The sequence below is a fragment of the Lissotriton helveticus genome, chromosome 2_1 (assembly GCF_964261635.1).
Source record: "Lissotriton helveticus chromosome 2_1, aLisHel1.1, whole genome shotgun sequence".
Classification (NCBI taxonomy): domain Eukaryota; kingdom Metazoa; phylum Chordata; class Amphibia; order Caudata; family Salamandridae; genus Lissotriton; species Lissotriton helveticus.
In genome coordinates, this window is record NC_136059.1 from 399,250,990 (window position 1) to 399,274,671 (window position 23,682).

Sequence of the window (23,682 nt, forward strand, 5' to 3'; positions counted from 1 at the left end):
TGTAGGTCGAATTCTTTTTTCGATTTTTAGGACTGCTCACCGCACAGGGGCATAGTTTCAGGGGGGTGTTTGGGGTGTTACATCCCCCTCCCCCATAAATTCATTTTCTGATGAATAGTTTGGTACAGGTGCTCTCAGTCTGGTATGTTGAGGTGTCTGTCAGATTTCACCTCAGATTTTTGCATAAGCACTCTGTCAAAATCAGACACTCTCTCATCTCTGTTTTGAAAATATGTTATTTTATAAAATATTGTTTCTCTCACTTAGTACTTCCACCGGTCCACATTCCTCTCTCTTTCCACTGTCCCTTAAGCACGAGTCAGGGTACACGCAGGTACAAGGCATCCCCCCACTATTTTCACAGGGTTAATGCTGTGTACCCTGCCAAGAAGTTGGGCCCAGAAATATGTTGAACTTACCCTGGTCTAACTTTCAGACACCGAGACATGTTCAGCAGCACCTGCAGATTGTCTGCTTTCCATTCCCAGCAGCAACGTGCAGGCAGTCAGGGAGCTTTTGATTCACCTCCAGCTGTAGCTAGGCAAAGATAACGGCAAACGTTAAGGGGTCATCAGGCCTCCTTTGAACTAGTATGGGACTGGAGGTGTCCAGGAACCTCACAAATGCAAATGCACCGGCAAGGAAACAAAAGCACACAGCTTAACTCGTCACAGGTACTTAAGAGAGGCATGCTTTTGAGTTTGCATGCACTGTAAGAATGTCAGATGGGTTGGTCTGTGCCCGTATTTACACAAATAACAATTTAAATAGCACTATTTTATTTATTTTATAGCGCTACTAATCCCAATGCAGAGTCTTAGAGCGCTTTACATAGCATACACCTTATCCATTCCAAATATATCATGAAGTTTGTCAAATCAATGTACAAGATGTTTTACATGAGACAGTCAGGGTTACAAGGTGTAGGAGTCAAATACCCTTCATAGCTCACTGTGGTCTACTAGAAGGATTACTATTTATTAACTGCAAGTAATAAAAGGATCTCTGTGTTCAAAGCAGAAATCCACTTACCTATCTACATAAAATAAAAATCTGTGATATGCAGGGTACATGATATGCTTTGCAGAAGACAACTTTTTTTTAGACATATTTTATTGCATTTTAAGTTGGCGCATGTTATAACATATACATATCAGAGCATCACTTCCAGTGAGGTAATTTCTTGTGATGCCACGTGGAATTTCATGCGTTGTGACGTCATGTGCTTTGATGGCACGCGTCATGATGTCACTTGCATACTGCCTAACTTGGTCACTCCCCCCACTTCTGTTTTTTAGAACTTGTGCCCTGCTTAAGCCCCTCTTGTGCGCCCTGCTTGTCATATAATCTTTTTAAACATTATTTACCAGCGTGATTTCCCAGAAATCTGATGCCCCTCCCTCCCAAAAAATGTTTTATTGACCAAGCTACGCCCCTGGATTCGAAGCAAAGTTATGTCCGCTGTGATATATTTTTTTAAATTGGTCCAGTCCTCCAGCACAAGGGAACACTCGCCTGTAGCATCGTGTGAGCTTTTATGAAACATGGTGCATATATATATAGCTTTGCTAGACCCCAGACTCTTATGATGCATGAAGAGACACCCACTTTCCCTACGAGCCTTCTGACTTCGTCCAATCTGGCTTTCTTTCAACATTAGGACATGTCATGAAGCATTAGAACTGTGAATAAGTGGCGACTCACCTCAGATGGCCACTCGCTTTGTAAAATGTATGTTAGGAATCAAAAATGTAATACCCCAAGAATGAACTTTAATCCCTAAAATCATCTCCCTCTTCTTTTATGTGCCGCTTACAGTTTTCTTTTTTCTTTTAATCGCAACTATTGTCTGTACAAATTGCAATGATTTTAATTAATTATGCAAATCAAAATATTTACTTACTTACTATTTACCCACTTCCCCTATGTTGGCTTTGTTTCTCTCTTTCACACACATGTACAGGGCTCTATTGCTTTGCAGCAAGGTTCACACTTCACAGATGTGCATTCTTCTATACAAGACAAGTGGCTACTCAAACTGGCCAATGAGGTTGCATGATGGTGAAGGGGTGTCAGATAACAGCAAAGAGAAGCAGCCATTCGGATACACCATTGTGGATGGTGATCGAAGTGTCTGTGCTCCTCTTCAACCAAGCACACATGAAAATATAGACGACACCTCAGCAGAATGGAGCAGACACCTGTGCTTTTTTTTAAGTATGACAAAAATCTATGTATTTGGAACACTACACAAAAGAAATCCCACAGCTGGTTGTGCTGACCAAATTATGAACGGGGTAGATTGTTTTCACCCATGTATTTTCAGAAATGGTCAACATGTTTAATGCCTTTCGCAGGCTTATTATTTGTGCTGCAAACACGTCTTGTCCCAGAGATTGTTCATGACCTGCAGTCCTACTGCCTACAGCAATCTCTTCTTTTCTTTCCAACACGTTTTACTTTTCTTCCATTCTTTCTTCTCTTTTTACCATTCTTCGAAGTGCTGTGATTATTTATCTTGTCATCTCTGCATTTCTTTTTCATCCATCTCTTGACATTTTTGTTGTTTGGGTTTGCGCACAGAATTTTGTACTTTGTGTGTAGCCTGTGAAATACAAAACACAGTGTTATCGACCATATATCATTCTGGTTACCGTTTCATTGGATCAACTGTATTGCTTCATCTGAGCGAGTACCGGTAATAGATGGCGCCATAAATCCTCTGTTCTAATAGTTTGTTGTAATTCACCAACAAATTATAATATGTAAAGGACTCAGTTATATGAGAAATTTGTCTCATCTACGCATTCAGGAGGAATCTGTCCTCCCAATCATCCAGCATGCATAGTAGTAATTCACCCATTCATAATGTTTCCAGCACCTGATAGGGCAGCGGGGGAGAGAAGCATCAGTAGACTGGATGGCTAGATCCAGGTGATATGCGTGGCCTGCAATCATGCCCAGAGGATATTTGGCATGTAATAAACTGTATCATTTTTTTTATCTTTAAAACGGTAAAAACAAATATATGTGTGAGTGCGCATGTGTTTTTGTGTTTCTTTACTCCTTTCATCCTAACATTCCTTTATTCAATTAATCACTATTCTAACATGACTCCTGGAATATTTGGGGTAAGTGAATTGTGTCCAGGCGCCGCGGTCAGTTGTGAGCTATTTGGTTTTTATTGTTACCTAGGTATATTGGTAATGCTCAGTGGAGCTGTAGTTGCTTCTAGGACTAAGGGACAACAGAGATAAAAGTGAAAAGCACTGATCAGGAAACAGGATAAATGACTGCTCTATAATAATTAAATGAATTTATAACTCATTTTTTTGTTGGTCTGGTGAGTGTTGAAGAAGATGAAATTGAACAGGAATTCTGCCACATGAATTCTGTCTCGAAGACAAAGGATGGATATGGGCGAGTGTTTATGGAAAGTAATCAGAGTGGGGAAGCTGGATAGAGAGGGGGTGACCAGTAGACTGCTGTAAGTTTGTGGCTTGTGAGCGCAGTTAGAGATGAGCGGAAAAAAAGTTTTTGAATCGGAAAACAAGATAAATTTGCGATTTTCTCCTTCCACCTGTGGAGTGCAAAGTACGGTTGCGGACATCGGTGGATGCAGTGACCGCACTCCCCTGATGTGTTCCCTTCGTGTTTGTTTCAGTAGTCAATTCGGTTGAGTGTGCACAAGCTACTCCAGCACCTGCCATCGTTGGGTGCCAACTGCTATGCAGATAATAGATGAACCCAAGCTTGTGGAGTGGTGCACCGCTCGATATTAAAAGGTTGTTGGTCAAATAAGTCAATAAGTCATGTGGTCTTGTTAAAGTTGTCTTAATCAATCCTTTATTTCCATAAGTGTCCATATACAAAATACCAGCCAACTTGTTTCGTTCATAAGAATGAACTTCTTCAGGGCATAAAATCACGGTCCTGAGAGAGACAATGTATGTGTGCAATTTGGGCTGGGTGGGCCTCCTTGATAAGGGCCAGTATGCGGCGAGTCTGAAGGCAAAGAAAGTAGTGAGCCGTCTGCTTCGGAAGTTGCAGTCAACTTCCGAAGCGTACATTGACTCTCAATTTTTACAAGACCATATGACTTATTGACTTATTTGACCAACAACCTTTTAATATCGAGCGGTGCACCACTCCACAAGCTTGGGTTCACCTGTGGAGTGCAGTTGGGCTATAGAAGACACCCTAACTCGCTCTGCCAGCATACCAGAAAAATATATGGATTTTGGGTGTTTCGTGTGGTTCTCACTGGCAAGCTAAATATAGCCCTGGGACAGCCATACAAACCAGGCAGTTCACATTTCATGTGCAGTTCGTTGGCTGTCTTCCCCCTTTTTGGATCTGTAGAGTTTTTCAAATTCGCACTGTAATCTGAAAATCTAATCTAAAACCAGCAACAGTGGACACCTGAATGTGCACTTACTAATGAGCCAGTCACTGATAGGAGGCCCTTGACTGCACCAACATCGACTCTTAATAGTCAGTCTGCTGTGTTGTGAAATGTAGTAGAGCTTTATGTTTGCATGGCTTTGCTACATCATTTAAACTGCAATCTGAACATGTGAGCGTGTAGACACTTAAATTGTTGTACACCCCTCTATACCTGCTCCCTTTCGAACACAACCTCGGAACACAAGCCCTCTCGTCTTTAATATTACTCACACAAAAACAAAATGATTTGCTCCATCCCCCCTATGAATGAGGATTGGATAGTATACTGACTGCCTGATATGATAAGAATATTGACTGTCTTGTGTGAGTGACACAGTACTGTTCTATGAATTCATATGTAGCAGTCAAAAAAGAGTTATGTTTTTACCGATGACAGTGTCTGCTGTACATAGAAATAAAATCAGCAAGAACTTCCCTGTCCAGGAGGAGGGTGTGGAAAGTTTTGATGAGAGCACAGAGATCAGGTGTATTCTTTGGCAGGAAAGGCGGTATCGCTGGCAATTGCAAAAGAGAGCAAGCTACAACGACAACCAGGAAACTGCTTGTACGTATGTGAATGTACAGAGTACAGCCGCACAAGTGGGAGGAGGTGTGTACAGGTTCCTGCATTAATAGTACTATTGATGGTTGCTACATTGAAATGATTTCTAATGTACGCATATCACTAAATCACAATGACAATGTATGCATGGTATTGTGGTTTACTGGGTGTGTTACTAGTACCATGGGGTCTTGCATTTGTGGTATAGAAGTGTGCAGAGGAGCTTGGGGTTCATGTCAGATAGTATCAGTGAAGTGTGGAGGGGAAGTGTCATGTAATAGAATTGAGGTGTGAGCCTCCGGTCACAGTGCAAATACCAGAGTCCTGGTGTGATAAGTGGGGGTCGGACTCCACAGGGGCGGCTCTAGGCTCATGGCGGCCCTGGGCAGGGAGCATAGACAGGGGCCCCGGAAGAGGGGGTCCGGGCGGGGCGTAGTCCCCCGGAGCTCAGGAAGGTGTTACAGAGTCCGGGGCTGCCAAATCCCTGCCAGGGGCCGCCACGCAAATATGTATCCATCCTCAGAGGATTATTATATTAAGGATATATATTGGTGTGGCGGCCCCTGGGGTTTGGCAGCCCTGTGCAGGTGCATAGCTTGCACATGCCTAAGGCCGCCCCTGGACTCCACAACTGAAGACAGGTGAGATTGAAGCGTGGCGCTACTGTCTCTCCTAAGGTCTGTGGAACTGTAACAATATCATATTAGACCATAAGACAGGTGATGGGCACAGATTAAAAACCAGGAAAAATGTGTGGCAGAACCGCCTGAGTCCATACCTCAGGCAGGAGGTACACAATAAAGGCCACGATTTCCGCATCAAGCATGGCATGGAGGTCAGAAAACAAGACGAACTGCAACACCCACTACATGACAAAAAACTCTGGGGCAGATCTTGCGTAATTTTTACGCCGCCGTTGAATCACTTATTGTGACGCAGCGGCGTCATACAAATGCGGTCCATTTACAACATGCGCATCTAGGGAGATGTGTCACGTTGTAAAGCCGGTATCACATTAAACCTGTGTGAGGTATAATGTATGTAGGGTGGAAGTCAGGCCCGGACTGGCCGTTGTGGGCACCGGGCAATCCCCCGGTCGGCTGCAAAGGTGGGGGCCGGTTTTGGGCCCTGGGGCCGTTTTTGTTGCAGAGCCGTTTTTGCAGCATAGCTGCAAAATCGGCCCTGTAACAAAATCGGCTGAAAATCGGCCCTGGCAAAGCGCCCGCCCAGGGGGTCGGGGGGGGCGGCCGAGCACTTTGCCAGGGCCGGTTTTGGTTCCCAGTCCGGCCCTGGTGGAAGTTCCCACACAAAACGCATCCTAGAAGTGACGCCCTGAAATGTACAAGATTTCACTGCGCCACTTCTAGGACGCCACTGCGTCAAAACCTTGCACCAGCTTGCAGCAGGTGTAAAGAGTGACGCAGCACAATGAGGATAGGCCTCCCCATGCATTGCTGGAGTTGCGTTGTGCTTGTGACACAACTCCAGCAATGCATGACTTTTGCTCCAGCAGATGCATCAGAATTTCTGATGCATCTGTCAATCCCTGCAACCTGGTTTACCGTATTGTAAATACGGCACATCCACGGTGGCGCAAGGGTTTCTCAGGGTGGCACAGGGAAAGGGACGCATCTCTACAGACGCTTCACTTTCTTGTAAATCTTCCCACAGTGCCTTAATGTGGGAAAGAGACCAGTAACTTGTGCTAAAAGTGGGGCAGGTTAGCCTCCAATGAGTTATTTGGGCTTTCTGACCCCGACCCAAAGACAGGTGTGTGACTGCAGTACCTTCATGGGGGTCAGCGGGGAATCTTCAGAGAAACAAGGAATGATGGTTTGAGCTCTAAAGCTCCAAATGTTGGCATCTATGCATGCTGAAGACAGCACCTCTTTCTGCTATTTGGGTGGACATACTCGAACTGGGCAATGCAATATGGTGTCTGATCTCTTTTGTTTGCTGGTTGTAGATAAGAGAAAACTGGCCAATGTGTCTGGTTTTTTAAGCCAAAGTGGAGATATGTGTTTGATGTCATAATCTGCAGGGTAATGAAAATAACTGGTGGTTTGAATTTCTTGTATGAATGACACCTAACCTTTAGAGTAATTCATGAATTGAAGAAAAGTAGAAAAAAGCCACTGAAAGCACTGCTCACAACTGATCTAAGACAAATTTAGAGCCGTTTTTAGTCCTGTACAAGATGGCCAGGAAGAATCAGACATCATTAGTCAGTATCCTTATCACTCCTTACTTAATTGCAGGTTCGATGGAGACGTCAGGTGGAAATCTAGTAGTAGTAGGGAGCTGTCTGCAGGCACGAGAACAGGCATGTTTTCCCCATTCTCCATAGAATGACAGAAGTGTGCAAGCCCTGTCAGTTGACAAACAGGTAGCAAAGCCTGTCAGCAGCTTCCTACATCTGTGCGAGACAGAGGAAGGCGTGACTAGTCAACAGGACCTGTCCTGCTTTATCTGGCCTTGGACCCAGTTAGTAAACCCAGAATGCCTGGGTAGTAAAGTAGCATAGGAGTTTTAGACATAGGTTAGTAATTATGGTATGACAAGTTTAATTGATACGGGTCAATGATGTTATATGTAGAGGAATGTGTTGCAAGACTGTATTAATGCAGTAACACTGAGAGAGTTTACTAGCTTATAGAAGACATGGTATGGGAGCCAAGCGGTATAATCGGTTGCAATATCTAAACACAAAATGTTATAAAGGCAAGTGTGATTACCTTTAAAACATTGGTCAACATTGCATTTCTGAACAAAAAATAACAATCAAGATAAATGGTAATATTAGCTGATCAATACTAATTGGAGAATACGTAGGAAGCAGGACCATGAAAGTCAAAATGAACAACTAGAAATGTAATAAATAGTGGTATTCGGTCATCAATCATTTTGGCTATGACTTTGTCAGGAATGGCTGAGTCTTAATATAAACTAAGAAACCTCCTTGATTGGATGCTTAACTTTACGAGAAAGAGAAGACAAATTCCTCTACTGTACTGTGAAGAAAGAATGGTGTCACTACAAGCCCCCTTGTCAGAGATCCTCTCAACAACTGAACAACTGAACTCACCACCCACTACAACTCAACAATGTCCTCCATCCTGGACCAAGTAGCCCCTCTGAAACTGAAAAAAGTGAGAAACATTCCCTCCAGATCATGGTTCAGTAAAGAGCTCAATACTGAAAGAAGACATATAAGAGCAGCTGAAAGACTCTGCTCAACAAATCCATCCACAACCCACCTAGGCCAACTCAGTAGTGAACGTAAAAAATATAAAAAACACATCATCAATGAAAAATCCTCCTCCCTCTGCAACGCTTTAAATACAGCCAAAACTACCCAAAAGAACTCTTCAACATCATCACACATCAAACCTCCAAGCCAGCCTTAAAAAATGGTGTGACAAATTCGCTGACTTCTTCTATGATAACGTCACGAAAATCGAGCTCTTTGATTATCACAACAAGTCATCCAATGGGAACCCCCTCCCAGAAATGAAGATAACAACCTCCCACACTCCACCGACACCCCAGCAACAATTATGCCATAGGACAATGAGTGCACTCGAATCCAAGGACCCCACACAAACCCTAATAGTTAGAAGGCTTTCAATCCACTCTTGGAGGCAGACAGGTCTGCTTACTGGCTACATCCAAACCTTCCTCCCTCCTTGCAGACCCCTCCCTGACAAAAAAACTCAACCATGCCCTAACACCCCTATGGACTAATATCAAAAACAGCTCCCTGCCGACTGGGGTGATGCCATACTGTCTCAAACTCAGTCTAGCCAAGCTACTGCTTAAAAAACACCAGGAACTGACCAACTCAATAACTTCAGAACAGTTTCCAATCTCCGAATCCTAGCCAAACCTCTAGAGAGATATGTTCTCTCTCAACTCAACCAACACATCAAAAACAACAATCTCCTGGACCCTCACCAATCGGGTTTCAGAAAAGGATGGAGCATGGAAACAGCCATTTTGAACATAGTAGAAGACCTACACAAATCCCTGGATACTGAACGATGCTCCCTACTCATACTTCTAGACCTATCAGCTCCCTGCAACACGCTTAACGTTAATGTTAATGTGATAGATTTAAAAAAACGCACTGTTACTGTTAGGTGTCCTGGCGCTAGCTTAATCTGATCGATGGAGAAGGCAAATATCTTGGCAAAGATCTGAGTTGCTTTATTCCCTCCAAAAACGGATCTGTGTGGACTGGATGGACCATCGCATCTTTTCTACCAAACTGCTCCCAACAATAAAAAATATGCAATCAAACCTCTGATACAACTGCAATACCCTGGGGTGTCCCCCAAAGGTTTTGTCCTCTCAACCACACTGTTCAGTATTCACATGGAACCCCTCACAGCGATCTTCAACCAAGCAAAAATCCCCTTCCATCTTTACACATATGACAGTCAGCTCTACATAGAGATCTCCTTACTATGAAGCATGCACCGGCTAATTGCCACCGTCAAAGACATCCATCACTGGTTATCTCGCAACCACCTTACACTCAACCAAGATAAGAAAGAAATTCTGCTCATTTCAAAGACTGAGCAGCCCCCCAATGAAAGAATGGATATACTCCATAGACGCTCTTAACTGCATTCTAATGCTAGGTGATTCCGTCAATGCTGTAGGAATCATACTGGACCTCAAGCTGATCATGACAGAGAATATAAAGAACTGTGCGAAGAATTCTACCCCCGCCGATTGACCTGAAATCTGCCACGCAAGCGCTGGTGCTGTCTAGAATGGACTACATGAACGTCATCCTCACAGGCACTGCCAAATCCCACCTGGCACCCCTTAGAGTCATTTTCAGCGCAGCAGCCAGGATCCAAAAAATTTGACCACATCTCTCCGGCCTTGAAAAAAGTGAAATGGTTCCTGATTGAAGCTCGTTGCAGCTTCAGTACTGTGTGTCTTACCCACAAAGCACTTCACACTGGAAAACCAACTTACCTTGCCTCTAAACTCAAAAAGCAAGGTCGGATGAGAAACCGCAGAAGCCCAAACACCCTACTACCCATCTCGCCTAAAGTTCACAAACAAAATACACTGCCACGCTCCTTCTCGAGCAACAGCCCTAAAATCTGGAACTCCATACCAATACATATCAGGACGAACCCCTCTTATTTGAGCTCGAAGAGACAGCTAAATGATCTCCTCCTCAACCAGCACTTCAACTAGCGGGTCATCAATCACCCAATGAGTCATTATCTCTACCTCTTGCTCTCCTTGCACCCCTGCCTTTTACTTTTCCTCCCTCATGCCCAACCATTGGTTTCTTATGATTCTACTTTTTTTTTATGATTATACTCATTACTTTGATGTTAACACGTTGTCATGTAAAGTGCTCCGTTATCGTCGGGTCTAATCATCGCTATATAAAACTACTAAATGATAAATAAATAACATGTTTTCTCTATTATTAATATGCATTTAAGGTCAAATGCTATGCTGCTCTGGCACTGAAGTCGGGTTTACACTGCGTAAGGCCCCAGGTCCATGGATCACCTCACAGTACTATAAGAGAGCTTGTAGGATCAGTGGATTGCATGATATTTGCCTACACTTATAGATGGCTGACACTGTGGTTGCACAAGACATGATAACACTGATGTCTACAATAATCGACTGAGTTAATTAAAATAATTATTGATGTGGTTGTAGTTTCGTCTGAGGCAAAGGGCTTTGGAGTCAAGCACAAAAACTATTCTTAATCCAAGTAAAATAGATATGCAATCTCAAGACGTTCGATAGTGTGGTATTTTATGCAGCGAGGCACCTCATTTCTGTAAGTATAACTTCAGAGATACATGACAATTGAAGGCAATGTTATTTGATAATCATAGATGCATGACAATTGATGGCAATGCTACTTGATAATCATAGATGCATGGCAATTGAAGTTATAATTATCTTTAAAAAACACTAAAAATAGACCTAGAATACAATTTTTTCACATCCCTCTCTGAACAAGGCATAGGTTGAGATCTGCATCTATCAGACGCCCTGACGGTCCCCAGCAACACATTTGCAGATGGGCAGATATGGGCATGTATGGAGTGCATTTGTCATATGCACTTATATATTTCGTGAATTTCAGCATATACAAAATGCACTTTTATTTATCATAGAAATAACGTTTTCAGTAGTAAATGGACTTTTGTTAAGTATTACCTACTTTTTAAAGCATCTCAGAAGAAGTATCACTTACATTTTAAAACATCTCAGAAGGATGAAAAGATAAGAGATTTAAATCGTATTTCCCATTAATATACTGATCTCTGCTGCAACACCATCAATTCATTGTGACATTACACTACCTCCCTGACTTTTCTCAACCCAACAGCAATCCGTCAAAGGACTTTGACTTCACTCCTTTTATCATGATGTGTTGTAGCATAGGTAGACAGGTTACGCCCTCAGATGTTGCTGTATTTATGTGGTGAACATCTGATACAATGAAATGTTATGAAGCATTTGTACATGTAGCTATTCTATACATGTATGGTCTATTCACAATGCATCTAAGCTATAACATGAGATTAATATCTGTAACTATTCTATGCGTGTACGACCTATTCACAGTGTACGTAATTTATAACATAAGATAACTATCTGTAATATTTTCTGCATGCATGGCCTATTAACAGTGCACCTAATGTATAACATGAGATTAATATCTATAACTATTCTATGCATGCATGGCCTATTAACAGTGCACCTAATGTATAACATGAGATTAATATCTATAACTATTCCATGCGTGTATGGCCCATTCACAGTGCACCTAATCTATAACATAGATTAATATCTGTAACTGTCTATGCGTATATGGCCTACTAACAGTGCAGCTAATCTATAACATAAGATTAATATCTGTAACTATTCTATGCACGCATGGCCTATTGACAGTGCACCTACACCATAACATAAGATTAATATCTGTAACTATTCTATGCATGGCCTATTGACAGTGCACCTAATGTATAACATAAGATTAATTTATCTGTAACTATTCTATGCATGCATGGACTATTAACAGTGCACCTAAGCTATAACATAAGATTAATATCTATAACTATTCTATGCATGCATGGCCTATTAACAGTCCACCTACGCTACAACATAAGATTAATATCTGTAACTATTCTATGTATGTATGGCCTATTCACAGTGCACCTAAGCTATGACAAAAGATTAATACCTGTAACTATTCTATGCACACAAGGCCTATTAACAGTGCACCTAATCCATAACATAGATTAATATCTGTAACTATTCTATGCGTGTATGGCCCATTCACAGTGCACCTAAGCTATGACATAAGATTAATATCTGTAACTATTCTATGCATGCATGGTCTATTAATAGTGCACCTAATCTATAACATAAGATTAATATCTGTAACTATTCTATGCATGCATGGCCTATTAACAGTGCACCTAAGCTATAACATAAGATTAATATCTATAACTATTCTATGCATGCATGGCCTATTAACAGTCCACCTACGCTACAACATAAGATTAATATCTGTAACTATTCTATGTATGTATGGCCTATTAACAGTGCACCTAATCTATAACATAGATTAATATCTGTAACTATTCTATGCGTGCATGGCCTATTCACAGTGCACCTAAGCTATGACATAAGATTAATATCTGTAACTATTCTATGCACGCATGGTCTATTCACAGTGCACCTAAGCTATGACAAAAGATGAATATCTGTAACTATTCTATGCACGCATGGCCTATTCACAGTGCACCTAAGCTATGACAAAAGATGAATATCTGTAACTATTCTATGCACGCATGGCCTATTCACAGTGCACCTAAGCTATGACAAAAGATTAATACCTGTAACTATTCTATGCACACAAGGCCTATTAACAGTGCACCTAATTTATAACATAAGATTAATATCTGTAACTATTATCTGCATGTATGGCCTATTCACAGTGCACCTAAGCAATGACATAAGATTAATATCTGTAACTATTTATGCACGCATGGTCTATTAACAGTGCAACTAATCTATAACATAAAATTAATATATGTAACTATTCTATGCACGCATGGCCTATTAGCAGTGCACCTAATCTATAACATAAAATTAATATCTATAACTATTCTATGCATGCATGGCCTATTAACAGTGCACCTAATCTATAATATAAGATTAATATCTGTAACTATTCTATGCACGCACGGCGTATTAACAGTGCACCTAATCTATAACATAAGATTAATATCTGTCACCCTACCCTACGTGAATATTCTTTTTTTTCTGCATCATACTCAATCAAGATTGGATTACTTTTTCATCTCGCATCACTTGTCTCAATCCCTCATTTCCTCTGAAATTGGATCTATTCTGATTTCTGATCATGCTCCAGTTTCGATGTCATTAGATGTTCTTTGCAAGCCCAACTCTACTAAGAAATGGCGTTTTAATAATTCCCTTCTCCTCGATCCTGTCTTTGTTTCATCCTTTACCTCTTTTTTTCATGATTTCTTCTTGTTGAATCAATCTGACGAGATTCAATTCCCGGTCGTTTGGGATGCTTTTAAAGCATCGGCCAGGGACTTTATAATTCAATTTGTTTCGCGCAAGCGCAAGACAGCACAACAATCTACCAAAGATCTTTTTTCCAAAATAAAACGTCTTGAGCATTCCTATTACACTTCCAAATCCAAAGACTGTTTGAATGAACTTATTGCTACCAAGCTTAAATTTAACCAGGATACCACCAATAGTGCCTCTAACTATTTACTAAAATCCAGCGCGAAGTTTTATGGGGGCCAAAATAGAGCAGGTAAATTGTTGGCTAATTATTTAAAAGCCAAACAAAATAGGGTTAATATAGATACTATTCATGGTCAGGACGGTTCCCTTAAGCATAAAGATAATGAAATCTTACAGGAATTTCAACATTTTTATGAATCTCTTTATTCTTCTGAATCTACCTCATCTGCAGAATCTATCTCCCACTATCTCTCTCTAATTCACTCTCCTTTTGTTTCGCCCCCCGATCTTTCTTCACTGGAATCTGATATAACACAGGCGGAACTCTTGCGAGCTCTGCAGTCTTTGAAACACGGGAAGGCGCCGGGACCTGATGGGTTCACTGTTGAATTCTTTTCTCACTTTTCGCAATTGCTTATCCCCAAATTGCATTCTTTAATCTCTACCTTTCTTGAGTCTGAATCTGCTTCAGGTACTTTTGCAGACGCTCTCATTTGCATTCTCCCCAAACCAGGTAAAGACCCGCAGTTTTGTAAAAATTATCGGCCAATTTCATTGGTGAATATTGATTATAAGATTTTTTCAAAAGCACTGGCCTTGCGGTTGGAATCTCACTTGCCCGATCTTCTGGGAAAAGAACAATCTGGCTTCGTCAAGGGTAGATACCTTGCAGATAATACCAGGTTATTCTTCGACATCATTTCTAAATCTTCTCGCTCATCTCAGTCTCTCGCAGCCATTGCTCTTGATGCTGAGAAAGCTTTTGATAGAGTTGAATGAAAGTACCTTTTTCACACCTTGAAGTGGTTTGGTTTCGGTCCTAAAATATCTACATTGATTTCACTCTTATACTCTAGCCCTAGGGCGGCAATTTCGGCGAATGGATGTCTCTCTTCTTATTTTTCTCTTCAGAGAGGAGTTCGTCAGGGCTGCCCTCTTTCCCCTTTTTTGTTCGATCTCGCCCTAGAACCTTTCCTATTAAGAATTCGCCAACATTCTGATATCCATGGATTCACTTTCCAGAAGTCTCATATTAAGATGGCAGCGTATGCTGATGATGTCCTTTTATTTCTCTCACAACCTACCTCCTCCCTTCCCGCGTTCCTGACTGAGGTAGATTATTTTTCTTTTGTCTCCGGATATAAATTAAATAGGGACAAGTGTGAAATATTGCCCTTAACGAAATTTACTCTTAAAAATGACTTTACTGCTTCAGGCTTCACCTGGAATTCTTATTCCATTAAATATTTGGGGCTTAATTTTACAGCATCCCTTAAAGACACAGTTGTTCGCTGTTTAGAGGATTGTATTCAAAAGATACTCACCCTTACTTCTAAATGGCATCCTCTTTATTTATCCTGGTGGGGGAGGCTAGATACGATTAAGATGATGCTATCCCCTATTATACTTTTTACCGTTTCCAACATCCCTTTGTCCATCCCTTCCAAATATTTTAAGAAAATTAATTCTATCCTTTCGGCCTTCCTGTGGGGGCACAAAAAATCTCGTATGTCCTTGAACAAACTATCTCGACCCAAATCAGAGGGGGGGGTGAACTTTCCCAACTTCTCTTTGTACCATAAATCTTTTTTGTTACACCACATCTCCAGGTGGCTTTTGGATATTAATGCTTCCTCTCCTCTTTGGTTAGATCTAGAGGAATCTTTCATCTCTCCCTTTCTTTTTCGAGAGTATCTTATGTTCTCTCGCAAACCACACGGTGTAGTTACTCCTATTGTCAAACATACATCTAAACTTCTTCCTACTCTCCCTATCACATCCTTTTTTGATCAACCCATTTGGCATAATGGTTCTATCTTGATAAATAAGAAGCCCATTTTTTGGAAGGCATGGAGATCTCGCGGTCTTATATGGGTTCACCAATTATATAACCACGGTCGACCCCTTTCCTTCTCTTCGGCTACTTCTTTGTTCCATTTTCCTTCTTCCTTCCGACCCAAATATTCCTTGTTAATTTCTGCTTTTCAAGAGGCTCACAATACCTATCTCACTTCTCCGTCTCCTGTTTATCCAATACCCTCCAGTATGCCGTCTTTGCACTCTTTACTCCTCAAACGTGCCAAGGCTTCCAAAATTTATGCTGCTCTTTTATCCTCCCCCTCACCTAGGCTTAAAACAAAAACGGAGGAGACTTGGGAAAGAGAGTTACAAGTTTCTTGGACCACTGCTATCTGGGATAAAATTTGGCTTAAACTACGCAAATCTTCTAGAGCCGCCAGCGCAACTCAGACGTTATTTTCTATTTATAATCGCCTATTATTTTCCCCTCTCACTCTAAGCAAGCAATTTCTAGCTGTCATGGACTCATGCTGGTCGTGTGCTAAGCCCGGAGCAGATCTTTTTCACATGCTTTTTGAATGCTCCTTAGTGCGCACCTTTTGGACGCAAGTATGGTCCCAGATTAACAAAAATTTTCTCTCCACACACCCCTTTTCCGTCTCGCACATTTTCCTGGGGAGTGTCTCTCCTATTTGGAAACACTGCAATATGGATACCAGAATTATAGATCTATTGTTAGCAGTTGCTTTTCAACAAATTACCAAAAATTGGAAAGACTTTACCAAAATATCTTATCAGGCATGGTGGTATGCAGTCTGTTATAATCACAGACTAGATACGACTTATGTTTATCCATTGTCCATGGCGACGAAACGAAAAATGTTATGGGGACCTGTTACCACCTTGTTTGATGAAAGTGCCAGACATTCTTTGCCTATCTCTCCTCTGCAACAAGAAGTTTCTAAGCCTCCGTGAGGATGCCTTGATGTTCCATATTGTTTAAATGTAATACCTGTTGTTACTTTATAATTGCATTTCTGAATTACATCTGTTTTCATTGTGAGTGTTTTGTATAGTATATACCTTTTCAGCTGTACTTTGTTATAGTTATTAGTCGTGCTTATAGCATATTGCATTTTTCTTTTACTGTCCTTCTCTCTTTTCTTTTTCTCTTCCTTTTCTCTCTTCTTTATACCTTCATTCTTTTCTCTTTTGCGATGCTTTATACCTATTTCTTTTCTTTAGAATATTTGAATTCATTTTTATGTAACATGTGTTTATGATATGTTATGCTTACCTTATCTGAACTTCTTTTAATAAAAAAATTTTTGAACTGAAAAAAAAAAGATTAATATCTGTAACTATTCTATGCACGTACGGCCTATTAACAGTGCACCTACGCCTTAACAGATACAATTAATTTAAAGTCACTTACACTACAGCTGCGATGTCACATACACCATCGGCTCTCTGAATTTCACAGCTGAGTACCCTTCTTAAAGCCTTCATTGAAAGGTGATCGCCAACTTCGGTGCAGCAGCTGATGCCATTAGGGGAGAATGCTGCAATGAAAAGGTAAGTATGGATCTAGAAGCCCGCCATGTTGTATTGCTAAACTGAGAATAGAATACAGCTCAATACGGACAAAAGTGTAACAATAACACAATATTACAACTCTGAGCTGTGAACCTTGTTACATACCTGTACACAGTCGTGGCTGTTACAGGTAAGAGCAGTGGGGCCAGTTGCGGTCGGTAGGGGAGTACCTGCTGGGGCGGTGACGTGGCGAGGGGGAGGGGCAGGGTGGGGGTTAGTAATGTATGGATAATGGATGTTTGCAGGTAAGTAAACATTTAAATAAATCAATGAATTTCGTTGCGCGCACTGCATTGCATTTGGGGATGCAGTGCGCGCAATGAAATTCATTGATTTATTTAAATGTTTGCTTACCTGCAAACATCCATTATCCATACATTACTAACCCCCACCCTGCCCCTCCCCCTCCCCACGTCACCGCCCCGGCAGGTACTCCCCTACCGACCGCGGCTGAGTGGGGCGGGGCAAGGGCAGGGGATAGGGGGGTAAAGTCGACAGGCAACAACAAGGGGAAATAAAATATTCAAAAAAGAAAACCACTTACCTTGCGCTCGCCGCATCGCTGAGTCGGCGATGCGGCAAACACAAGTTAAGCGGTTTTCTGGTTTCTTTAATTTCATTTTTCTTCATCGTCTGTCGTCTTCACCCCACAGCCCCCACCTCTCCCCACCGCTCTTACCTGCAGTGGCCGCGACAGCCTGTATAACTTTCTGCAAGGCAAAGTCAATGGCGTACTACCACCAGTGTACAGAGGTGGGCACTGCCAACCTTCGCCCTGGGGGAGGTACAAGCTGGTGTCTGCTGTGCTTTTTGTTAATTTCAAGGTTGTGAAGAAAATGCCATAGAACCTCATTCATGTTTACCTCACTGACTGACTCACTGACTGACTCACTGACTGACTATGGGTTGAATATGAATCTCTGATTGCACCACGGGACTTCACTTTTTAAGACGTTCCGGTGGCGCACTGCCCTGTACCATATGTACAAACTGGCGTTAAGTCACTTTGCATGGCTAAACGCCGCTTTGTAAATATGGTACGCTTTCATGCAGTTTTCTGCATGAAAGGGGAGTACAATGGGTGTTGCTGTGGGTGTTCCACCGCAACATCCACTGCTTTTTGTAACTGCTTCAGATTTACAAAGATCTGTAAATATAAGGCAGCACCAAAAACTAATGCCATGGAAAAGCAGGCGTTAGATTGGCGAAAGAGTAGAAATACTTTTATTTCTCCTTGTTTCTGCTTTTTCTGTGTGTGCTGCAGAAGCAAAACGCCTCAAATGATTGCTTATGTGCAGGAAGCTGTCCCTGGCCAAACCTGAAAAGGCCCCAGGTAGCCCACACCAAGGGCATGCTTGCTTGGCGGAAGCATTTTTAAATCTCCTGCCAAGAGGGAGTAAACATCTAGTCCGCTCCCAGCGGGCGGGAGATTTAAATATTGCTCCCACTCACAGAGAGCAGCATTATTAGCTGCTCCTTGCGGGCGGGAGCAATGCCAAATGCTGCTGGATGCAGGGACCCGGTTGGGGCCCCAGAAGCCTTGGGGTTACTCCGTGACCCCCACCAACAGTGTGGCGGTTGCCCCTGGGTGGACACCAGGGCATCAACCCTCTTGTTGAGCCGGTAGATGGGGTACCTGGCTTGAAATCGGCCTGGGTGGGGAGGTTGTGTACCCCCTCCCCCTTTAAATTTCTGCCTGGCCTCTGGGGCAAAATTTGGCCCAGGCACCCCCCCTTAGATAGTGTATGGCCCTGGGGGATATGGTCCTTAGTGCCGAAATCGGCCCAGGAAGGATAGCCACATGCCCCTTACCCCTATAAAATGGTACAGAGACATGGGGGATGTGGTCCCTGGGGCTATAATACCTGTGAAAGGGCATCTTGTGCCCCTTCTCCCCTCCAGATAGTACCTAGCACCCACAGATGGAGTCCCTGGGGCCAAAATCGGCCTGAGGAGAAGGTCATATGTGCCACCTCCCCCTAAAAATGCGGCTGGGCCCCGGGGTTGAAGTCCTTGGGGCTTAAATCAGCCCGGGGAGGATGGGTGCTCCCCCCATAAAAAGTATGCTGGGCCCTGAGGAATGTGGTCCTCAGAGCCAAAATCGGGCCAGGGAGGGGGCTATGAGCACCCCCTCCACTTCATTTAAAAGAGTGGCCCTGGGGGATGCGGTCCCCGGGGCAATAACAGCTCAGCAAAGGGGGCTCGCCTTTCCTTTCATTCAAAATAAAATGCACAGGGGGATGTGCATGCCAGGGCAAGGCTCAATGTCCAACCCCCCTTTGCACATGGCTAAAAGATGTGCACAGCATGGTGTTGCTATATAGGGGACAAGTAATATGGTACTTACCCACCACCATGTAAACTATAAAACAAACTAGCACACTCATTTGATGATGTCATCAGTGATCTCATTTGAGATGTCATGAGTGATGTCATAAATTATGTCATGGAACATGTCATGAGTAATGTCATATGTGAGGTCATAAGCAGAGCATGGCAGCGGCACAAGTTGTAGTTACCGCTGCTAACTATACCAAGCAAATGTAAGTGTTTTTCAAAATGCTTGTGTTATCACATAAATATTTACTTAACTATAAAGTTACTTTAACCTTTGTTTTTTTCAGGGTATATATAACTTTCAAAACCTGCTTACCTCTGTATTTTTCCCTATCCTATAGTCTGTTTTCCTCCATTCGTTCCTCTCACAGTATCACACATTGGACACAGAAAACAGACTACAGCCGCTGTTACTTTTTACTGTTGAACACTCTTCCTATTCTTTAGTCTAAATATTGTTCTTACTGTATCTTGTTTTCAAGTTTAGGAATAACGTTTTCCAAATAGAGACCAAGGATATGAGGCTGGGTGCAGAAAAAGTATTGATGAAAATTGTCCACTTTGTAGCAAAATTGCTGTTTTCCTTTTTCATAATACACCAAATTGGCATTTCATAAGACTGTTGTCAAGAAGATGTTCTTCAATTTGTTTTTTCTCTATCCACTACAATCAATCGGATGAGAGATGGAGTACCCCTTTAGTTAACAAGGGGCTCTTAGAGTAGGTGATTTCTGTCACATCATACTTCACATCTGTTAGAAATTGGGTTGTAGATGGACTGTGATATGAGCCCTAGTCAAGCAGCAACCACAATCCTAGCCAGGGTGAAAAGCAGGTGAGCCCTAAATTAACCTGTTCTCTCACTCTGTTAGCTTGGCACAGAGCAGTCGACTTAACTTAGAGGCAAAAGGGAGGAAAGGCAAAGTGAAGAAAGGCGCTCCCTTTAGTCTTCTCCCCCTGCATAGCAGTTGAAAGCAAAAACTATTTGGGGGGGCCATATAGAACATAAAATTATAGATGGGTAAAAAATGAAGTACGAGGTTCCAAGTAACATCCTAGGGAATTCGAGCTTTGGTCTCTTTCTGTCCGATGTCACTCAGAACCCATTGACAAAAACATGCCCTTAAATTACTGTTACCCATTTGTAAATCTATATGGTGTCTTTGGCTCTCATTGAGAATCACTAGTATGAACAACAGATTCTAAATCTGGCTATTCACTGCTTTGATTGTAAATTGATACTTGTATAGCGCACTACTCACCCGCAAGGGTCTCAAGGCGCTTGTACGAATACCGCTATGGAACCCATCCTGGCTTTCCCTGTGAGGTGTCCACTCCTGGGCACCCCCAAGGTGGAGGCCACGCATCCTTAGCGTTGTGGGGGCCGTTGTGGAGATTAAGCAAGCTATTGCCCAGAGTCACAGAGTGGGACCCATGATTAGAATAGGCACCGAGGCGAGAATGATCAGGTCTGTGGAATTTTGAGCCCAAGACCCTCCGAGGCAGGGAATTGAACCCTGGTCCCGGGCTAGACCTCTGCATCAGGGTCTGCCGCTCTAACCATTGAGCCACACTTCTCTAGCAACAGTGGGTAACAAAACATGTTTACCTACTGTTGCTGCATCATAAAGGAACTCGAGACTCCTCCGACAGGTCTTTGTGGCAGCCTGTCAGTGCAGCGCTGGCTCTGCTTCGATTGAGGGCAGAGGGCACCGCTTTGGGAAAGGGTGGTTGGATGACACAGGGGGTGGTGGGTTGGGTGGCTTGAGGTGCAGGTTTTCTTTTACATTTGGGACGGCGAGGCGAAGCCATGCAGTATATGGCTTCACATTACTCACTATTGCTCATCTATAATTCTATATATATTGTATTCGTACATTTACCTCGAAGGGTTCTAGTAATGTGACACACGTCAAAATCTGAGTCCGAGTGGTCAGTAGAGAGCACCAGAGCCCTGAGATGGTCAAAAGCGAGGAATGCATGATTATGCGATGTCTGGGCGTGGGGGCTTTCCAAGTCACTGAGAGAAGTGACGCACTTCATGCTGACGGAAATGCCCCCAGTTCGCACGCGGCTGCTCTAAGGCGGGCACGCAAGGTGCTTCCCATGTGGCAGCCGCACACACGGGCGCGTTTACTCGTGTGCTCGCATGCGCAATCAAAACTGCAACTGTCACGCTGAAGTTTGTTTCTGCACACTGGCTGTGGCGTCGTTTTAGAAACTCTAACAACAAGCTGCAACTTGGCATCATAAAACGACAGGTTACACGGGCACCCTACGGACGGCCTTATGCTTTTTTTCGGTGCGCCGAATATTATGGGGCTTCAATTTTGGGGAAATAAACTTCCTGGTATCAAAGAATACACCAAGATTTGACGCCCAACTCACCCTCGGAGGGCTGGAACCAGCAGCACGCGAGCACGAGTCCGGCGAGGGCTGTCAGAGCTTTCGGATCCATCGTGCGGGCTGTCGCCTGTCGTTGTCGCGATACAACTATTGTGGCGTTAGCTCCGAACCTGTGCATTGTGCAAGAGGTGCCGAGGATTAAATACTCTTCGCTCCCTCTCCCCACCCCCGCAGGAGCTGAAACCTGAGCATCAGGTCCTGTCTTACCTGAGACAGAAAGCGAAACACTCCGCACTAAAAACACACATGCATACACGTTTTAAACTGTCTCCATATATGTTCAGTATTTTCTGATGTTATAGACTAATTCTAGATCAATAGATGGGCAAAATCCGCCAGATTTTCCACATTCAACCTGTGTTTTAAAATGTACATCATCATCATTAGACAAGTCTTTAGATGTAGAAAAGTAGAGCTGGCAAAGGTTTATTTTTAGCAGAAAGTACATATTTTCTCTGTTCCTGTTTAACTGCTTTTGTCGTTGTTGTCAAAGGATGTTTCTCCTTATAACAATGCTGTAAACTTGTGGACATGGTTGCTCGACAGGAACCATCGTCGCTACAGTTCATCCACTTTTTTGTCCCCTTTTGCTCTAGAAAGTAGCTTATAATCAATTCAATAGTGCTTATGAAAACGGGGTTTCCCCTCTTTGTTAAATGCTCACTGTGGTGTCTGATTGTTATACGTCACAATATCGTTGTCGTAATATCGATATGCAAAAACACGGCATCCACAACATAGACCACCACTGCATCATCAAGGTAGGTGTACCTAGGGGAGTGTTACATTTACAATTCTTAAGTCTGTTTCACTTACCCTGACAATAGACCGCTAGTCATGCTGCAGGTCGTTATTTCGACTGTGATATTCTGAACCCCCACATGCCTGATGGTGACTGTCAGACCTTATTCTTGGGCCTACAGGCAGACGGGCTAGTCTGGAACCCAGCCCTGCTGGCGGGGGTCCTTTGCCACCGGGGTCCTGGGACCCATCTTACTATGTTCCTGCAAACAGGGCCAAGAAAAACCATTTCCAGCAGTCACAGGCTTCTCAGAGAGATGGAGTAGGGCTCAGACTCAACAATCAATCAACAGACACAAAGTAACACCCAACCAGCGCATATCTTTTATGTGAAAAGAGAGTACCTTAATCTCACAGCAGAACTAAATACTATCCAATTCCATAGGCATCTACAGAGTTGAAAAGTTGTGCCCTTAGAGTGAGGTACTACAGCCCCCTCATTCCTGGTAATGTTCTCCTCCCACTAGGGTCAGATTTCATACTATTACTGTCCTTACCCCTCTGTGGAATTAGAAACGGTAAGTCCCAAATGCAGATAGCTCAGAAAGTTTTCAGTGTTTCAAGGAGAAATTAATTCAATGTGTCTTATTATTACTTTAACAATAACTTCAGGCAGACGCGCGGGGCTCACCGGCGTCCCTCAGTCTAATGTCCCTCAGAGCAGGCTAAGCTTTGCATTTTGTCTGGGTTTATTGACAGGGCAGCAGATGCGGTCACACTCCAGCTCTAACAACTTGGCCTTTCTACCTCAGGAGAAGCCTTTCTTCAGGTTCACAGGTCAATCTCAGATTGGTTGAGGGTGTCATGCATGCAACACCTGACTTTGGGACCTCCGGGCCAATCAGAATTCTCCACTGTGGTGGTTACTCAGTAAACCTCTCCCTGTCAGCAATATCAGTCTCTCTAGCTTGGAACAGACTGCTGGTATAGGCTTGGCACAGTTCACT

At 42.9% G+C, this 23,682-nt stretch overlaps 1 protein-coding gene across 1 annotated transcript; it reads right to left on the bottom strand.

The window, feature by feature from the left end:
* Positions 1 to 762: 762 nt before the first annotated feature.
* Positions 763 to 22,078, bottom strand: CCL28 (C-C motif chemokine ligand 28). The gene is made up of 3 exons (XM_078677292.1): positions 21,917 to 22,078; positions 17,031 to 17,157; positions 763 to 2,605 (listed from the first exon to the last, which is right to left on the bottom strand). The coding sequence occupies exons 1-3, from the start codon at positions 22,050 to 22,052 to the stop codon at positions 2,416 to 2,418; spliced, it is 453 nt and encodes a 150-aa protein (XP_078533418.1). The 5' UTR covers positions 22,053 to 22,078; the 3' UTR covers positions 763 to 2,415.
* Between the last annotated feature and the right edge of the window lie 1,604 nt (positions 22,079 to 23,682).

Coding starts and splice junctions, on each gene's coding strand:
- CCL28 (XM_078677292.1), bottom strand. CDS start 22,052: ATGCACAGGTTCGGAGCTAACGCCACAATAGTTGTATCGCGACAACGA. Junction 17,158..21,916: donor CTGGTTCCAGCCCTCCGAGG/GTGAGTTGGGCG, acceptor TTTTCATTGCAG/CATTCTCCCCTAATGGCATC. Junction 2,606..17,030: donor TGTGACATCGCAGCTGTAGT/GTAAGTGACTTT, acceptor TGTATTTCACAG/GCTACACACAAAGTACAAAA.